This window comes from Thamnophis elegans, chromosome 3, assembly GCF_009769535.1.
Source record: "Thamnophis elegans isolate rThaEle1 chromosome 3, rThaEle1.pri, whole genome shotgun sequence".
In the NCBI taxonomy this organism is placed as follows: domain Eukaryota; kingdom Metazoa; phylum Chordata; class Lepidosauria; order Squamata; family Colubridae; genus Thamnophis; species Thamnophis elegans.
This window is the reverse complement of record NC_045543.1, coordinates 38435805-38452998: the sequence shown is the minus strand read 5'-3', so window position 1 is coordinate 38452998 and position 17194 is coordinate 38435805. Positions and strand designations below refer to the sequence as shown.

At 46.1% G+C, this 17194-nt stretch overlaps 1 protein-coding gene across 1 annotated transcript in view; it reads left to right on the top strand.

The window, feature by feature from the left end:
* The window catches only part of POLQ (DNA polymerase theta), a 48231-nt gene extending 41059 nt beyond the window's left edge, over positions 1–7172 (top strand). The window contains exons 23-24 of the mRNA XM_032212630.1: positions 5413–5528; positions 6440–7172. Coding sequence (XP_032068521.1) covers positions 5413–5528; positions 6440–6553 — 230 coding nt within the window. The 3' untranslated portion in view covers positions 6554–7172. The remainder of the gene's footprint in view (positions 1–5412; positions 5529–6439) is intronic.
* Positions 7173–17194: the final 10022 nt, after the last annotated feature.

The window sequence follows — 17194 nt, the reverse complement described above, 5'->3', positions numbered from 1 at the left end:
AGCGCGGCTACTGAGGCTTCCCGGGGGCATGCTTGGCCATGAAGCGCCACAGGCTTACTGGTAGGAGCGGACAAATTGCCTACAACTCCAGCTCCCTTCTGTGTGACCGGGCATAGAAAAGGGCGTGAATCGCCATTTTTGAGTGGGCGGAGTTAGGAGAGGAGGCACGGATGCCATTTTGTCTCCTGAAGTCCCTTGGCAAGCTAAGATGGCTGACATCAGTCTGCCTGAAATCCCCTCAGAGCCCAGCAGAGACAGACGTGAGGCAGGGCCAGGCTTATTAGTTGCAATCCAGGCCCCTCTTTCTTCTGCGAGACCATCCACCTCCCAAGGGACTGCAGGGCCAAAGGACAGCAGTAAGAGCTCTAAAACGTCCAACAAGAGCTCAAAGGCCCCTCAAAGTCGGTCGCTAAGACCAAGCATCTGGATAAGCCCAGGACATTGTATCACTCCTCTTCATGGTCAGATAAGGACCAGACAGCAACCAATCGCACTAGTCCCCTGCCTCTGTTACATTTAGAGGTGACCCAGGGGTCCTTTAGTCCGATAATACCAATCAACACGTCTGGGCTCTGGGGCAGTATAGTATCACAGCCCCAGGGAAGAAGTGTGGAGACCACTTTCACCCCCATGGCAGTGGGCAGTTGCCACCTATCCCGGCCATGCACTCCATGCCAGCCATGTCCTTCATGACAACTAGCTTCCAGGACATTATCGCAGAAGCCATTAAGCAGGGCACTGCAGCTGGGCTACAGGAAAGAGCTTATGAGACACCCGCAGAGTCTCCGAGGGCCATCCCTAGGGCAGAGGTGACCCCAGAGATGGTTGAGGACCTATCCCCGGCTTGATATCATCGCAGCCAATCCCCTGTCTCTGAAGAGGGAGAGATCAGGGAGGCAGAGTTATCAGAGGAGGCGAGGACAATCCCAGATAAGCCCACCTGTAAGGGGCTCTTTCCTCCTGCCTTGTTTAAACCATTACTATGCAAGGCTAAGGCCTCATCTGAGCTTGGGGGGCAGGCGGAGGTCTCCAGAGTCCCCTCACAAGCCCCATCAGCCAGTGCCTTGTTCATTGAACACAAGTTGAAAACTAATACTATCCCAGCCCTGCAACTGTTCATCAACATGGTGCAGAGACAGTGGTCGACTCCAACATCTGAGTCGCCACCTTCCACCAATGATAGACGCTTCTATAATGTCGCAGAGGAGCTGGACAAGGTCCTCCTATGGCCCACCGTCGAGACTCCCATAGCAGCCCTGTACACAAATACCATGATGCCGGGCTCGCAGGCAGAGGTCCTCAAGCCTGAGGATAAGAGGGCTGACCAGGCCCTTCAGCAAGGACACCAGGCATCCGCCTGGGCTGTGTGGGCATCGACAGCCGCTTCATTCTTTTCCAGGTCCAGCTTGTTTTGGCTACAACAATTGCAAGAGAGGCTCCCTGCCAGTGACTCCAGGGCTCACCAACAGTTGAATAAGATTGTCACCGCGGTGCAATTTACCTCGGACACCATGCTCAGTGCCACTAGATTCGCTTCCTGAGCCATGGCTTTATCGGTGGCCTCACGCAGACTTCTGTGGCTACGACAGTGGCAAACTGACATGAGGCACAAATGGCGTTTGGCTTCCGAGCCTTACAAGGGAGGACCCTCTTTGGAGATGTTCTCTCTTGTTAATCAAGGGCAAGGATAAGTGTAAGATTTTGCCATCTAACCCAAAAGGGGGGAGTTCTGCTCATCTCCCTACACCAGGAGGCAGCACTTTCGGGCGCATGATTACGACGGATCCTTTCGCAACAGTGATTATCCCCCATCTGGCTTTAGGCCACGGGCGGGTTCAGCCAATGCCCAAGACAGCAGCCATACAGGCAGCAGAGAGGAAACCAAGCCAAGTGAAGAGGCAGTAACTGATACTACCGCAAGTCCTAACCTGACCGATGGCCGGTTTCCCATTGGGGGGCGCTTAAGTCATTTTGCTGCCCAGTGGGAGGCCATCACATCCGACAACTGGGTTAGGTCCAAGGTCAGGTTCGGTCTGACCTTGGAGTTCGTCTCCACTCCTCCAAGGTTTTTCCTTTGTTGTCTCATTCTCGCAACCCGCAGAAACAGCTCCTGATTCAATTGGCCATCCAGCACCACTTGGACATTAGGGCCATCCACAAGGTGCCGGATGACCAGATCCATCAAGGTTTTTATTCTATTTTATTTGTCATTCCCGAGTCCTGTGGGGGTGGGGGTGGAGAGCGATTCTAGATTTAAAAAGACTTAACAGATACATATGGTATAGACATTTCAAAATGCATTCGTTAAACACAATTTTAGAAGAGGTTCGTGAGGGGGATTTCCTGACCTCAATTGATTTAACGGAGGTGTACTTGCATGTACCCATCCTCCGACAACACCGTCAATTTCTACGCTTTTGTAATAACTCGTGTCATTACCAATACAGAGCTTTGCCTTTTGGACTGTCCTCAGCACCCCAGGTCTTTACTAAGATCTTGCCGCCCTGGCAGCACATCTGAGAACCGTTCCCATAAGGGTACAGCTTTATCTCAATGATATATTGGTGCAATTGGTCTCACAGGACAGGGTCAGGGATGACCTCTCCACCACAATAGGGATACTCCACTCCCATGGTTTCTCCATTATGAAGTTAAGAGCCATTTCACTCTGGCCACCACAATCTTTCATCTAGGGGCTTGGATTACCTTGGTGGCGGGACAGGTTTTTCTCTCTAGGGAACGACAGGACAGTCTTCGACAATTGGTAGCAGATGTGGAAAGTGGACACAGGGTTTCACTTGCTACTCTATCCAAACTACTGGGGGAAATGGTGTCAGCCATCGCAATTGTACCCTGGACAAGGCTGCACACCATGGACCTGCAATGGTTCTTACTCCCGTTCCAGAAGAAGAGAACCAGCACTTCTCTGGCAAAGGTGAACTTACCTAGGGAGGTTCGTAGATCCCTCCTCTGGTGGAGTTCCCCCACCATTGATAGGAGATGCCATTTTAGGGTAACCAGTAGGATTACCATAACCACTGATGCCAGCCTGTATGGCTGGGGAGCCCATATGGGGTTACACATAGCACAGGGCCAGTGGTGGCAGAACGAAGCATTAACTGGTAGAATTCAGGGCTATAAGACTGGCTCTACTGAGCTTTAGACGTTCCATCACAGGACAACATGTCCTGATCCTAACAGATAACATGGCTACTAAGGCCCATGTAAACCGGCAAGGGGGCAGTAGATTGAGAGATCTCATGCTGGAGACCAAAATCCTGGACATCTGGGTGGAGGTACACCTCCTGTCAATCACAGCCGAACACATTTCAGGGGTGGCAAACGTTAGAGCTAACTGGCTCAGCAGGGCCAAACTAGACCAGGCCAAGTGGAGACTGCATCCTTATCTCTTTCAGGAGCTCACACAGTGCTTTGGGATCCCGCTCATGGATCTATTTGCCACCCCATCCAACACACAGTTCCCCAGGTACTTCACAAGGTTCTATACACCAGGAGCAGAGGGGGTGGATACTCTTCGAAGGCCCTGGCTGCGAGGATTCCTCTATGCTTTTCCTACAGTACCTCTTCTCCCCAGGGTCATCCACAAGATCATCAGCACCAGAGCAGAGATCGTCCTTCTTGCCCCACACTGGCCACGGCAGCTGTGGTTCACCAACCTTCAAATACTATCGGTGGAGAGACTCTGGAGGATCCCCGCTGGACAGGATAGCCCTCAGTCAGGGGTAGCTGGAGCACCCAGACCCTCAGTGGCTCCAGCTGACCACCTGGTGATTGAGCGGAGTGCTCTGAGGGCAGACAGATTCTCCTCCAGGGTCATTGACACGATACAGGCCTCTAGAAGGCCCTCCATGGACCGTATTTTTAATGCAATCTGGCGGATTTTCTGTACCTGGTGCTCGGCCAGAAACATTGTACCTAGTGTTTCATCTGTCCCTCAAGTCCTGGACTTCCTCCAGGATGGGCTGGAAAAAGGGTTATCCCCTAACACTATTAGGAGGCAGTTGGCAGCTTTGAGTACCATACTTACCTGTGGGGGAGGCCAGTCCTTATCACAGCACCCAACTGTGCGGTGGTTCTTGAAAGGGGCCACCAATCTCAGATCGCCAGCGGTGCACCGATACTCAACATGGGATCTGACTAAGGTTCTGGAGGCACTCATCGGGCTACCATTCGAGCCCCTTCGTACGTTTCCTATGCAGTTCCTTACTTGGAAGGTAGCTTTCCTGGTAGCCATAATCTCTGTCAGGAGGATATCTGTACTGCATGCTCTGTCCGTGCGGGAGGACTTATGTACCTTCCACACTGACAGGGTGGCGCTCAGGCTTGGGTCTTGGTTCCACCGAGCCCAGGAGGTGGTCCTTCCCAACATCTGCCCTTCCCCAACCCATCAGTTGGAAAAACAATGGCATAAGCTAGATATACGTCGAGCACTTAAGATATATATCAACTGCGCGTCAGACATTCGGCGATCAGAGACACCTTTTGCCTCCTTCCAGACTGCCTCCCTGGGCAGAAAGGTCTTGGTGTCCACCATAGGTAGATGGGTCAGACGATGCATAGCTACAGCGTACGAATCAAAACAGGAAATGACCCCTAGAGGCATTACTGCCCACTCTACGAGAAGTGCTGCCGCCACCACGGCATGGGCCACACAGGCTTCTCTTGACGAAATATGCAGGGTGGTAGCATGGGCGTCTCCGTCACCCTTTATTAAGAATTATAAATTGGATAAATTTGCATCTGCGGACACGGCCTTTGGCTGCAGAGTATTACAGGCGGTTCATGCCGACAGAACTCATTCAGAACAGTCTTTGTCCCACCCTCGAGGACAGTCCAGTTTAGGTATATCCCATGCATGGATGCTGTCTCCACCTTTATTGAGAAAGGGCGTTGGTACTTACTTGATATGCCTCTTCTAATAAGGTGGAGATAACATCCAGCCCGCCCTGTGGATGACTGTTCCTTTTTTCTGTATTCATGAGTTATTTGTTGATGGTTGATTTTGCACTGAGGGTTAAGCTGGATTATCTGAGATTCTTGGTTACTAAAGTTTGACCATTTGGATAACATGTTAAGTCTGTCTTTTTCTTCACCGAAAGCTGAGTGAAGCCACTCACAAGGGTGGGTTATAAAGGATGCTAATTAATTAGTAATCAAACTCAGTCCAATCAGAGAACGGACAGTGTCAACCCAGGCATGGATGCTATCTCCACCTTATTAGAAGAGGTGTATCAGGTAGGTACCAACATCCTTTTTCTTCACTAAGCACTACCACTTTTTTCCTTTGGAGGGCAATATATTTCCATTCATGTAGCAATGACAGTTTTATAACTTTAATGTCCTTTGAAACTGTTTTTTTAATGTTTAAATATGCAGTGTTTATTCTTCTAGGAAAACCGCAGAGGATGAAAAAGAGGGAGATTATGCATCCCAAACATGGAGGATTCTTCATACTCCAATTGCATGATGAACTTCTCTATGAAGTTGCAGAAGATAACATAATTCAGGTATGAGGGTGAGGGTTCATGCTCCAAGCTTGCGGGTTGGTTTCTGAATATTTCATTTCCAGGCTAAGTAACATCTTCAGTGAGGTTTAGGGGATGTCAGTGTTCCTCTGTTTATATGGGCTTCAAGTGTGGGTGTGTTAAGCAAGGGTCTTGTGATGATGTAAAGAGATTACATCAGTTCCCGATCATTGAGAGGTGAATTGCTGAGGGGGGTGGGGGTCGCATGGATTGGTTGAGGTCATAATTCAGGTATGATTATAGAGTTTCCTTGAAATCCTTACAGATGGTTGTTATCTGTATGGTTATCAAGCTGACTGCAAAGAATACAATAAAAACCCAAAGGGAAGTTAGCAACTTCAAAATTGTTACTGGACTCCAATCCAGTTTTGTCCTTATGTTTAGTTCTACATCTTCTAGAAGTCACTTTAGACAGAAATTGCATTCAGAGCTATAGGGAATGAAGTGCAAATTGGCTGAGTGTCTAATGGAGATTTGTTGGTCATCCAGGACATGATTGTCTCAAAGATGCTTTTTCAAGAGGCAACTGGATGTTCAGTTTTTTTCTTTAAAGTCATTTCGCTTCTCATCCAAGAAGCTTCTTCAGCTCTGAAATAGCTGATTTTTCAGGCTGCAAAATGCCATTCAGCCCAACTCAGCTTGGGCTGAGTTTCATGAGTAAATAGTTCTGCATTTTTTTAAAATGACAAAATTAATTGATGCTTTGAAAGTCAGTTGTGTAATTACTTTTTCAGATTGTCTGAATCATTGTTCCTGTCCTAATAGCAAAGATACTCTGACCCACTTTAAAGATTTATTCAACTTTGATAACCAGTAAAAAAGAAAGTTTGATGAATCTCATGGTAACCATGCACTCAGCTATTTTTCTAACCCGGCTTTGTTGTTGTTTTCAGGTGGCACAGATTGTTAAACATGAAATGGAAAATGCTGTGAAACTCTCAGTAAAGCTTTCAGTAAGGATCAAAATTGGGCCTAGCTGGGGAGATCTCCAAGACTTGGAATTCTGAATGATGAACAGATGTTTATAACGCACAATTCTATGAGGAAATGTGTAGGCTGGACACTTAGGCATCTTTCTTTCTTTCGCACTGATACATTCCTTAATATCTCAGAAAAAAAATCTAAACCCCCTGCACTTAATTCTATTAAGAAAATAATTCAAATGTCATGATATAACTAAAAACCACTACAAAATTATTTCACCAAATAGTATTAATTCCTGGTAATATCTTAGCGATCCCAAAGTCCATATTTAACTGTTAAAATATTAATATAAGATTATTTTTTATATGCAATGCAGTTAGGAACAGCTAGAAGAATGAGTTATATTTTACTAGTACAACTTTTTTATGAAGAATATATATTTAACTTATTTCACGAACATAATGAAATATATGAATAATAAAATGCAATTAATCTATTTTGCTATGTGTGTAATTTGACTATAAGGAGTATCTGTATCTCAGGTTTCTGTAATAATTCCATGATTTTTTATATGCCAGGCAATAACCATATATGTATATGATGTTTATGAGTTTTCTTATGTGTAAAGGGGAATACAAAATATGAAATACATGCACATGCATGAAATATCTGTCTATTATAGGGCATGGTTGGTGATTGGAATGTTCCTTGATATAATAGAATACAGTTTTATATTTAAAAATTTGCAATCCATTCCTTTCTTGTTTTATTTTTCATCTGACAAATCCTATGTAGTCTACCTTACTATTCTGCTCTATCTTTTCTATGCAATGTGAAATCCGTCAATGAATTTGCTTCATAATATAATATACTTCATCACTTACTATAAAATAAATAGAGGCATGTTTCTTCTCTTGAGCTCCATTTGAAAATTAACTGCATTTGGAACTTTCACTTTGATCATCAGAAAGTCAGTATAGAAAATAATTACACAGAAAAAAGAAATGAAAACATGTTAATAAATAAAAAATCTGATTTCAGGTAAGTCACAATTTAGTGCAGATTGTAAATTGATACCAAGTTGCATTTAATGCAACCCAAAATTTAGTTAATGCAAAGTTAACATGCATATTTGATGTTAGAACATAAGCAATTGTGATTAAGATTTTAGACATTGCTAATCTTCATGCAAAATGGACAGAAGGAAAATTCTATCGGAGAATATCTGCAAGTTTGAAATATTACATTAAAGCAAAATTTTGATATAATTGAATAAGACCGGTCCTAGCAATACTAAAACTGGAGATGTTGGAATGCCTGGATTTCTGGCAGATTTTTTAACTTTCACTTTACTTTCTATAACTATTCTGTGAACCAAAAATTGAAATCATTAATATATTCTTTTTATCCCTTATTGCAATATTTACAGTTAGGTTTAATTTTTTTCTCTGACTTTCCATTGAGCTGGAACCAATTACCACATTTTCTATAAAAATACGACTGTGAATAGTAAGAAATTGAATAATGATACCATTTTGTGGGATTCTTATTCGCACTAATTGCGATCTACTGTACCTGCAAAGCAAAAGTGGGGAACAGAATTTATAATAGAAGCTGGTATGAAGTTACTATTGTTGAACCAGATGTCACCTATTTTATACCTGTACATTTGATTTTTCCTACCTAAGTGCAGGACCTTACTTTTCTTACCACTAAACTGCATGTTGTTGGATAAGGCCCAATGCTCACGTCTGTAAAGATCCTTTTGAATCTTGAGCCTCTCTTCTAAAGTGTTAGCAATTCCCCCCAGCTTGCTGTCATCTGAAAATTTGATGAGCTCCCGTTCTATCCCCTCGCAGATCACTTATGAAGATGTTGGAGGGATCTGGCCCCCAAACAGACGCTTAGAATACCCAACTGCATGCTTCCCTCCATATACAGGTGAAACTCGAAAAATTAGAATATCGTGCAAAAGTTCATTTATTTCACTAATGCAACTTAAAAGGTGAAACAAATATATCAGATAGACTCATTACATGCAAAGCAAGATAGTTCTAGCTGTGATTTGTCATAATTGTGATGATTATGGTGTACAGCTTATGAAAACCCAAAATCCATCATCTCAGAAAATTAGAATTTTATATGCAATCAATAAAACAAGGATTGTACATAGAACAATATCGGACCTCTGAAAAGTATAAGCATGCATATGTACTCAGTACTTGGTTTGGGCCCCTTTTGCAGCAATTACTGCCTCAATGCGGCGTGGCATGGAAGCTATCAGCTTATGGCACTACTGAGGTGTTATGGAAGACCAGGATGCTTCAATAGTGGCCTTCAGCTCTTCTGCATTGTTCGGTCTCATGTCTCTTATCTTTCTCTTGGCAATATACCCCATAGATTCTCTATGGCAGTGTTTCTCAACCTTGGCAACTTGAAGATGTCTGGACTTCAACTCCCAGAATTCCCCAGCCAGCATTTGCTGGCTGGGGAATTCTGGGAGTTGAAGTCCAGACATCTTCAAGTTGCCAAGGTTGAGAAACACTGCTCTATGGGGTTCAGGTCAGGCGAGTTTGCTGGCCAATCAAGCACAGTAATCCCATGGTCATTGAACCAGGTTTTGGTGCTTTTGGCAGTGTGGGCAGGTCCCAAGTCCTGCTGGAAAATGAAGTCAGCATCCCCATAAAACTCGTCTGCGGAAGGAAGCATGAAGTGCTCCAAAATCTCCTGGTAGAAAGCTGCGTTTACACTGGACTTAATGAAGCACAGTGGACCAACATGGCTCCCCAAATCAACACAGACTGTGGAAACTTCACACTGGACTTCAAGCATTTTGCAGTGTGTACCTCTCTATTCTTCCTCCATACTCTGGGTCCTTGGTTTCCAAATGAAATACAAAAGTTGCTCTCATTAGAAGAGAGGACTTTGGACCACTGAGCAACAGACCAGGTCTGTTTTTCTTTAGCCCAGGTAAGACGTTTCTGACGTCGTTTGTTGTTCAGGAATGGCTTGACAAAAGGAATCCGACATTTGAAGCCCATGTCCAGGATCTGTCTGTGTGTGGTGGCTCTTGATGCACTGACTCCAGCCTCAGTCCACTCCTTGTGAAAGTCCCCAATACTTTTGAATGGCTTTTTCCTGACAATCCTCTCCAGGCTGCTGTCATCTGCTGCTTGTGCACCTTTTTCTTCCACACTTTTCCCTTCCACATAACTTTTTATTAATGTGCTTTGATGCAGCACTTTGGGAACATCCAACTTCTTTTGCAATTACCTTTTGAGGCTTTCCCTCCTTATGGAGGGTGTCAGTGATGGTTTTCTGCACAACTGTCAGGTCAGCAGTCTTTCCCATGATTGTGATTCCTACTGAACCAGACTGAGAGACCATTTAAAGGCTCAGGAACCCTTTTGCAGGTGCTATGGCTTAATTAGCTGATTAGAGTGGGACACTTTAGCCTAGACTATTGCACCTTTTCACAATATTCTAATTTTCTGAGATTGTGGATTTGGGGTTTTCCTGAGCTGTAAGCCATAATCATCACAATTATGACAAATCATGGGTTGAACTATCTTGCTTTGCATGTAATGAGTCTATCTCATATATTAGTTTCATCTTTTAAGTTGCATTACTGAAATAAATGAACTTTTGCACAATATTCTAATTTTTCGAGTTTCACCTGTAGATGTAGTTCCATTGAGGACAATGCTGAGTAGTTGGTCAGCCAAGTTCAAATCCATCTCATGATTTACGTTAGTCAAAATAGTTCTTGTTTTCCTGTATGCTGCTTGGAGAGTCCAAGCATGGTCAAATTCTGTCTGACTGCCCTGGACTGAATTGAAAGATCTTTAGCCATGCCTCCTCTTCCGGTTCTTTAGATTTTTCAATTCAGTTCTAGTCCAATGGACATGTTTTCAGTGGTTCCAGCATATCAACAGAAATTTAACCTTTACTTGGACTTTCCAACCAGCAAAAATGTTTTTTCATCTTGCAAGGAAATATGGTCTGTTAAAGTTGCTTTTAATTTCCTGGCTTCTGCTGGCGCTTGTTCTGGGCTTCTCTGGGCGTGTGTGGCTTCTCTGACTCTCTGGGCTACGCGGGCCGGCTTGGGAGCTGCCGTGTTCGCTTTTTGCATTAGCGCAGCAGTCAGCGGCGAGGGGGCCCAGCCGCTGGCACTTGTTTCAGTGTTGTGGTGCAATGGTCAGTGGTATGAGGACCCAACCATTCGCGGCAGCGTTTTGCAGGCTTGAATTTCACGCTGTGTTTTGGCTGCAGTAATAGTCGCGGTGGCCATTTTGAGTGAGGGGAAACTTCCGGCAGCCATTTTGTTTTGCAATTTTGCCACGTTTTTCCCTGCACTTTGGAGCAAGCCTTGGAGAGTGATGGCAGCGTGACTTCTCTGTCCGGCAATCCGGTGGCCAGTCATCCCCCACCACAAGTGGCAATTACTAATAACAGCAAGGTGTTGGTCCTTACCTGAGGCCTCTCTCCAGCTGTTTAATTTGCAAGCACTTGGAGGATCGGATCTCATGCCAGAGATTCCCTCATGGAGGCGCCCTTAAGACTCATCTCAGCTAGTGACCTCTCCGCTTCTGATCAGCAGCTGCAACTACTCCAACTGTGTTCCAGGTGGTGAGTGTTGACCAGAATACACCTGGCCACAACACAATGGCAGACAACCCCCATCAGGAGGCAATGCAACCAGGGGCCTCTAGTAGCAGGAGCATTACCAGACAGGCTAGCAAAGCAGCCTCAGAGGCCCTCAGCAGACAGAGCCAGGCAGGGGGAAAGAAAAGATCAAAGTCCCAAGATCAAGTTGCCCCCAGGAGCCAAAGAGCACCAGAGAAACAACCTGAACAAGTCCAGCAAAAACCAGTGGCTAGTTCTCCAATTCCTGCAGAGGAATTACCAGAGGCCCCAGCTCCTACTAATCAGGACCCAACATGGTTGGTGAGGATGAGGGCCATGAATTTTCTTCAGATGATTACTCTGAGTCAGCCACCTCTCCCAGGCCATCCATAGGTGAGAATGTGGATTTGTTCCAGTGCTCCTTGGAAGCAGAAGATTCTCCTCCAGTTCTATCACTGGCTCCACAACATCCTCTGCCCCGCTGGGCCACTAAGCATAGGAGGCCTGTGGAAGACCAAGGGCCGGCCCCCTCCTCGGAAATGCAGGAGGTTATCACCAAGGCCATATCCCAGGGTATTGCAGAGGGTCTCAAGCAACGTGCCAAGCGATGTTGCAGGGCCAAGTCTTCTTCCTCTAAGGCAGCCCCTTCAGAGGCTACTCAGGGATACGCCTCTCCCCATTCCTCGCTGGACAGTGAGGATTCAGCTGTAGATAAGGAAGTCCTTCCAGAGCAGGAGTTCTCAGGGGACGAGGGAGCAGTCACAGATAAACCAGCCTTCACTGGCTTGTTTAAACATGTTTCATTCAAGACAATCTTGAATAAGTCCAAAACAGCCACCCGTATGGGAGTAACTGCCACCGATCAGGTGACAGTAGACCCCTCAGACCCTAGCAAAGGTCTCTGAGGAACCGGTAGTTCCCCAGGAGATTGTGCCAGTTTCTAAATTATTTTTGAACGTTGTGCAGCGCCAGTGGGTTCAACCAGGTATTCTAGCCATGCCTGGTAGCAGTGATAAAAAGGTCTATAGCAATAGCAATAGCAGTTAGACTTATATACTGCTTCATAGGGCTTTCAGCCCTCTCTAAGCGGTTTACAGAATCAGCATATTGCCCCCAACAATCCGGGTCTTCATTTTACCCATCTCGGAAGGATGGAAGGCTGAGTCAACCTTGAGCCGTTGAGATTTGAACAGCCGAACTGCAGAACTGCAGTCAGCTGAAGTAGCCTGCAGTGCTGCATTTAACCACTGCGCCACCTCGGCTCTTATATAGTGGGTGCTTCTCTGGAGGAATTGTTAAAATTGCCTCAGGTGGATGCTCCGGTACAGGCCCTTACATCCTCCTCAGTCTTACCTCCTGACCTATTAGAGGTCTTGAAAGCGGAGGACAAGAGGTCTGAAAGAGCTTGTCACAAGACCCATCAGGCGGCTGCCTGGGCCATCAAGACAGCCACTTCAGCATCCTTTATGTCCAGGGCCTCTCTCATCTGGCTCAGACAGTTTTCGGCTAAGCTTCCGGCAGGGGACACCAAATTGAGGCAGGAGTTTAACAAGTTCTAGCGGTAGCAGAATACACTGCAGATGCCACCCTCAACTCTGCCAAATTTGCTTCCAGGCCTCTGGCTTCTAATGTCACCACCAGGTGGCTCTTGTGGCTTCGTCACTGGAATGCTGACATGAGATCCAAGTGGAAGTTGGCCTCTGCCCACTTTAAGGAAGGAAAGCTTTTCAGGGAAGCCCTAGATCCTGTCCTAGTCAAAAACAAGGACAAAAAGAAAGTTATGCCATCTGTCACTAAGAGGACAGAGCACAAGGGTTCTGGTTATTTCAGGAAGCAATCCTTTTGTGCCTCAGAACCGTCCACTAGCACTGGTCAGTACCATCGTTGGTACAATCAGGGAGAGGACCGGTCATAGGACCGTCAGCCCTTTCAGGACAGGGACAGGCAACAACCCTTCTCCAAGTGGCCTTTTTGTGGCGGATTAGACTCCAGGACTTTCCGTCGCTATAAGTGACAGCCAGCTGACGGTTCCCATTGGACGGTGCCTGCAACTAGTTCAGGCCCGATGGGAGCAGACAACATCAGACCAGTGGGTTCTTCAGACAATCCGTCTGGGTCTGACCCTATACTTCATTTCCCCCCACCACCACTTCATCCGCTGTCCCACCCCCTCCTCCCCAGCTAAGAGGTCCCTAATGGAGCAAGAGATCCAGCACCTTCGGGAGATAAGGTCAATAGGGCAATAGCAGGTCAAAAAGGGTCAGGTTTTTACTCAATCCTGTTCCTAGAACCAAAAATCTCCGGAGGATGGAGGGGGATATTAGATCTAAAAAGATTACAAACGCTTCAAAATGCAGTCCCTCCAGTCTATCTTGAGTTGCATCAGGCCAGGGGATCTCCTAACATCAATAGATCTCAGAGAAGCATATCTTCACATCCCTGTTCGCAAGGCCCATCGCAGGTTGCTGAGATTCTACTATGCAGGAGCACACAATCAATACAGGACCCTGCTGTTTGGCCTGTCATTGGCCCCCAGAACATTTACAAAGGTCCCGGCAGCTGTGTTGGCATCCCTCACATCCGTCCTGCCAGCAAGCGGTCAGAGACCTCTAGATAAACCATGAGAGCCCTGCAAGTCCACAGGTTCTCAATCAACATGGACAAGAGCCACCGCTTATTCGGATGGGGGGCACATCTGGACACTCAGGTCGCCCAGAGCAGGTGGTCCGAAGGCGATCTCAAGCACAGCATAAATTGGCTGGAATTTAAAGCGCCGAGGCTAGCTCTTCTTCATTTTCAACCTAGCATCCAGGGCCAACACATGATGCTGTTGACGGACAATGTGGCCACTAAGGCACATGTCAACCGCCATGGGGGCACTCACTCCAAGTCCCTGATGGCGGAGGTGGAATGCCTGGGGAAGTGGGCGGAACAACACCTGTTGTCCCTTCAAACGGAGCACATTTCTGGGGTGAGCAATGTCCAGGCAGATTGGATGAGCAGGGCCATGATCGATCATTCGGAGTGGTGCCTGCATCCGGACCTCTTCCTTGAGATCACACGGAGGTTCGCATTTCCCTCAGTTGACCTGTTTTCCACCCCAGAGAACATTCACCTCCCTCGCTTCTCCAGGTACAAGTCCCTGAGGGTGAAGGGGGTCAATGCTCTGCTTTGCCACTGGCCACCAGGTCTCCTCTATGCGTTTCCACCATCTCCTTCCCAGTGTCATCCAAAAGATCTTCGCAGAACAGGTGGAGGTTCTTCTTGTAGCACCGTTTTGGCCCAGACGGGCCTGGTTTGCCGACCTCGTGAGCCTCTCCATCACCAAGCCGTGGAGGATTCCTCCAGAGGAGGTCTCTCTCAGCCAGGGGGCCCTATCAGGAGGCCCCAATGGCTACAATTGGCTATTTGGCACTTGAGAGCGACCTCCTAGAGAAGGACAGGCTCTCCTCAAAGGTATCCAAACCATCCAGGCAGCACGTTGACCATCTACTACCAGAATCTATAAGGCCACCTGGGCAGCCTTCGTCAAATGGTGCGGACCTAAGCAGATAAACCCCACTTCAGCCTCTATTCCACAAGTTTTGGACTTTTTGCAAGAAGGATTGGTCCAGGGATTGGCGGCTAACACCTTGCATCACCAAGTTGCGGCACTGTCCACCATCCTCGCTGCCAGCGACCACCTATCTCTAACACGTCATTCCAAGATCCGCAGCTTCCTGAAGGGAGCTTCCAACTTGCGGCCCCCAGTCATTCATCGATACCTGACCTGGGAGTTGAATTTTGTGCTTCAGGCTCTAGTCGAGGCTCCCTTTGAGCCAATTCATACCTGTGATCTGAAGCACCTAACCTTCAAGGCAGTATTCGGACCTGGCAACCTGAGAGACCGCCTCCTGCCAATTACCTCCCTAAGACCGATCAGATCGCACAGATTAGGCCTTCTCCGGATTCCATCTGCCAGCCAATGTCGGCTGGCGACACCCCGGGGGAGGTCCTTCTCTGTTGCAACTCCGGCCCTCTGGAACGAGCTCCCCGTTGATATCCGGACCTTTACTACCCTTCCGGCCTTCCGCAAAGCGGCTAAGACCTGGCTGTTCCGGCAGGCCTGGGGCTGTTGAGTTGCCCAGCCCCACTTTAGGTTTGTGACTGTTGTGCAATCTTAAACTGTTATTTATTTATTTTTATATATCCCCCCCCCCTTTTTTTTTTACTGTAAGCCTCTCTGAGTCTCTTTTGAGAGTGGGCGGCATACAAAATTTAATAAATAGTAATAATAAAATAATAATTATAATAATATTCCTGACCGCGGTCACCTCTGCACGTAGGATTTTGGAGATGGTGGCCTTGTCAGTCAAGGAGGACTTGTGCATCATTTATCCAGACAGGATCATTCTCCACTTGGATCCTTCTTTTCTCCTGAAGGTCAACTCTTGGTTTCATCAGAGCCAGTAAGTCATCCTTCTGGACTTTTGTCCACACCCAAGGCATCCTACGGAATGCAGATGGCACAAGCTGGATGTGCATCGAACCATTCGCAAATACATCAAGCGCACTGCAGCGTTCAGGCGATTAGAATCGCTTTTCATTTCCTTTCAACCTGCTACCATGAGGCGCAAAGTCACCTCCGCCACCATCGGCCAATGGTTGCATGCTTGCATCGCTCTTGCCTATCAGCTCCAGTCTAAACAGGTACCACGACGTATCATGGCTCACTCTACAAGGAGCGTCGCGTCCACAGCAGCCTGGTCGACACAAGCACCCATAGAGATCTGCAGAGCGGCTACGTGGGTTTCACTATCCGTGCTTACAAATTGGACAAGTTTGCATCAGCAGAAGCAGCCTTTGGCAGACGAGTCCTTCAGGGTATTCATTCCGCTGGAGAGACCATTGAATCAGGTTCTTCCCCCACTAGTAACATTTAGCTTGGGTATGTCCCATGCTTGGACTCTCCAAGCAGGGTACAGGAAAATGATCGTTGGCTTACCTGAAGGGTCCTTTTCTGTATGTTGCGAGGAGAGTCCAACCCCGCCCTAAGGTCTCTCTCTCACAGCTTCCGTGTGTAATACAAATTGCATTTCTTGATGTGGATTGTGACTTCATTACTGGACTTGACTTTTACAATCTATCATGACTTGAACTAAGATCAGACTCAATGGAATCACATTTGAACAGTGTTACAGGTCCACACCTTCATAGAAAAATTTGAAGAACCAGAAAAGGAGACGTGGCTAAAGATCTTTCAATTCAGTCCAGGGCAGTCAGACAGAATTTAACCCATGCTTGGACTCTCCTCGCAGCGTACAGAAAAGGACCTTTCAGGTAAGCTAATGGTCAATTTCAAATTCTGATTCACATTACTTGAAATGATGGAACATCTAGGATTAGATAATGTGCTATTCTTTAGAAATATATTTAAGGTCAAACTTTGAGGACAGTTGTTCCTATTAACCAATCAGTGTGAACACACACACACACACACACACACATTCACTGGCTGGTTCACAAAATAGAGTCTATTTCAATTTTGTTTTCCACGTTAATGTATTATGGCTTATTATTCACCATGATGAAATGAACCATGGCTTAGCAAATCTATGAGCAATGATTTCTGTCACCAATTCTGTAACCATGAAATCTGCATCTTTCTGGAAAAGCAGAGGCTCATAGAGAGATCTGAGTCACAGAATAATTCTGGAGATCCATTAAGGAAAAGATTAGTTATGCTTGATCGAATGTAGAATAACTTAGTAGACAAAGAAGTTAGAATCTTAAAAATTAACTCCTTCACAAACAGAAAATAATTGTCCAGTGAGGAAATCTGCTCAGGGCAATCCAATTTAGTAATTTTCAAAGCACATAAATAATCATGTTGGTCCGTGATGAAAATATCCTCAAAGCACAGCTGGAATAAGTACCTTCATGAACTGAATTAAGAAGCACTGATTTGAAGCATTTTCCAGTATTTGTCTTACTGAATGGAAAATCTATAAACACTGAAATAATGACAATTTATCTTTCTTTTTATTGTTTATTAAAAGTGTTTTTGTTAAAGGAACTTTTATCATTACCATCCAAACTTATGATAGTATAATAGTTAA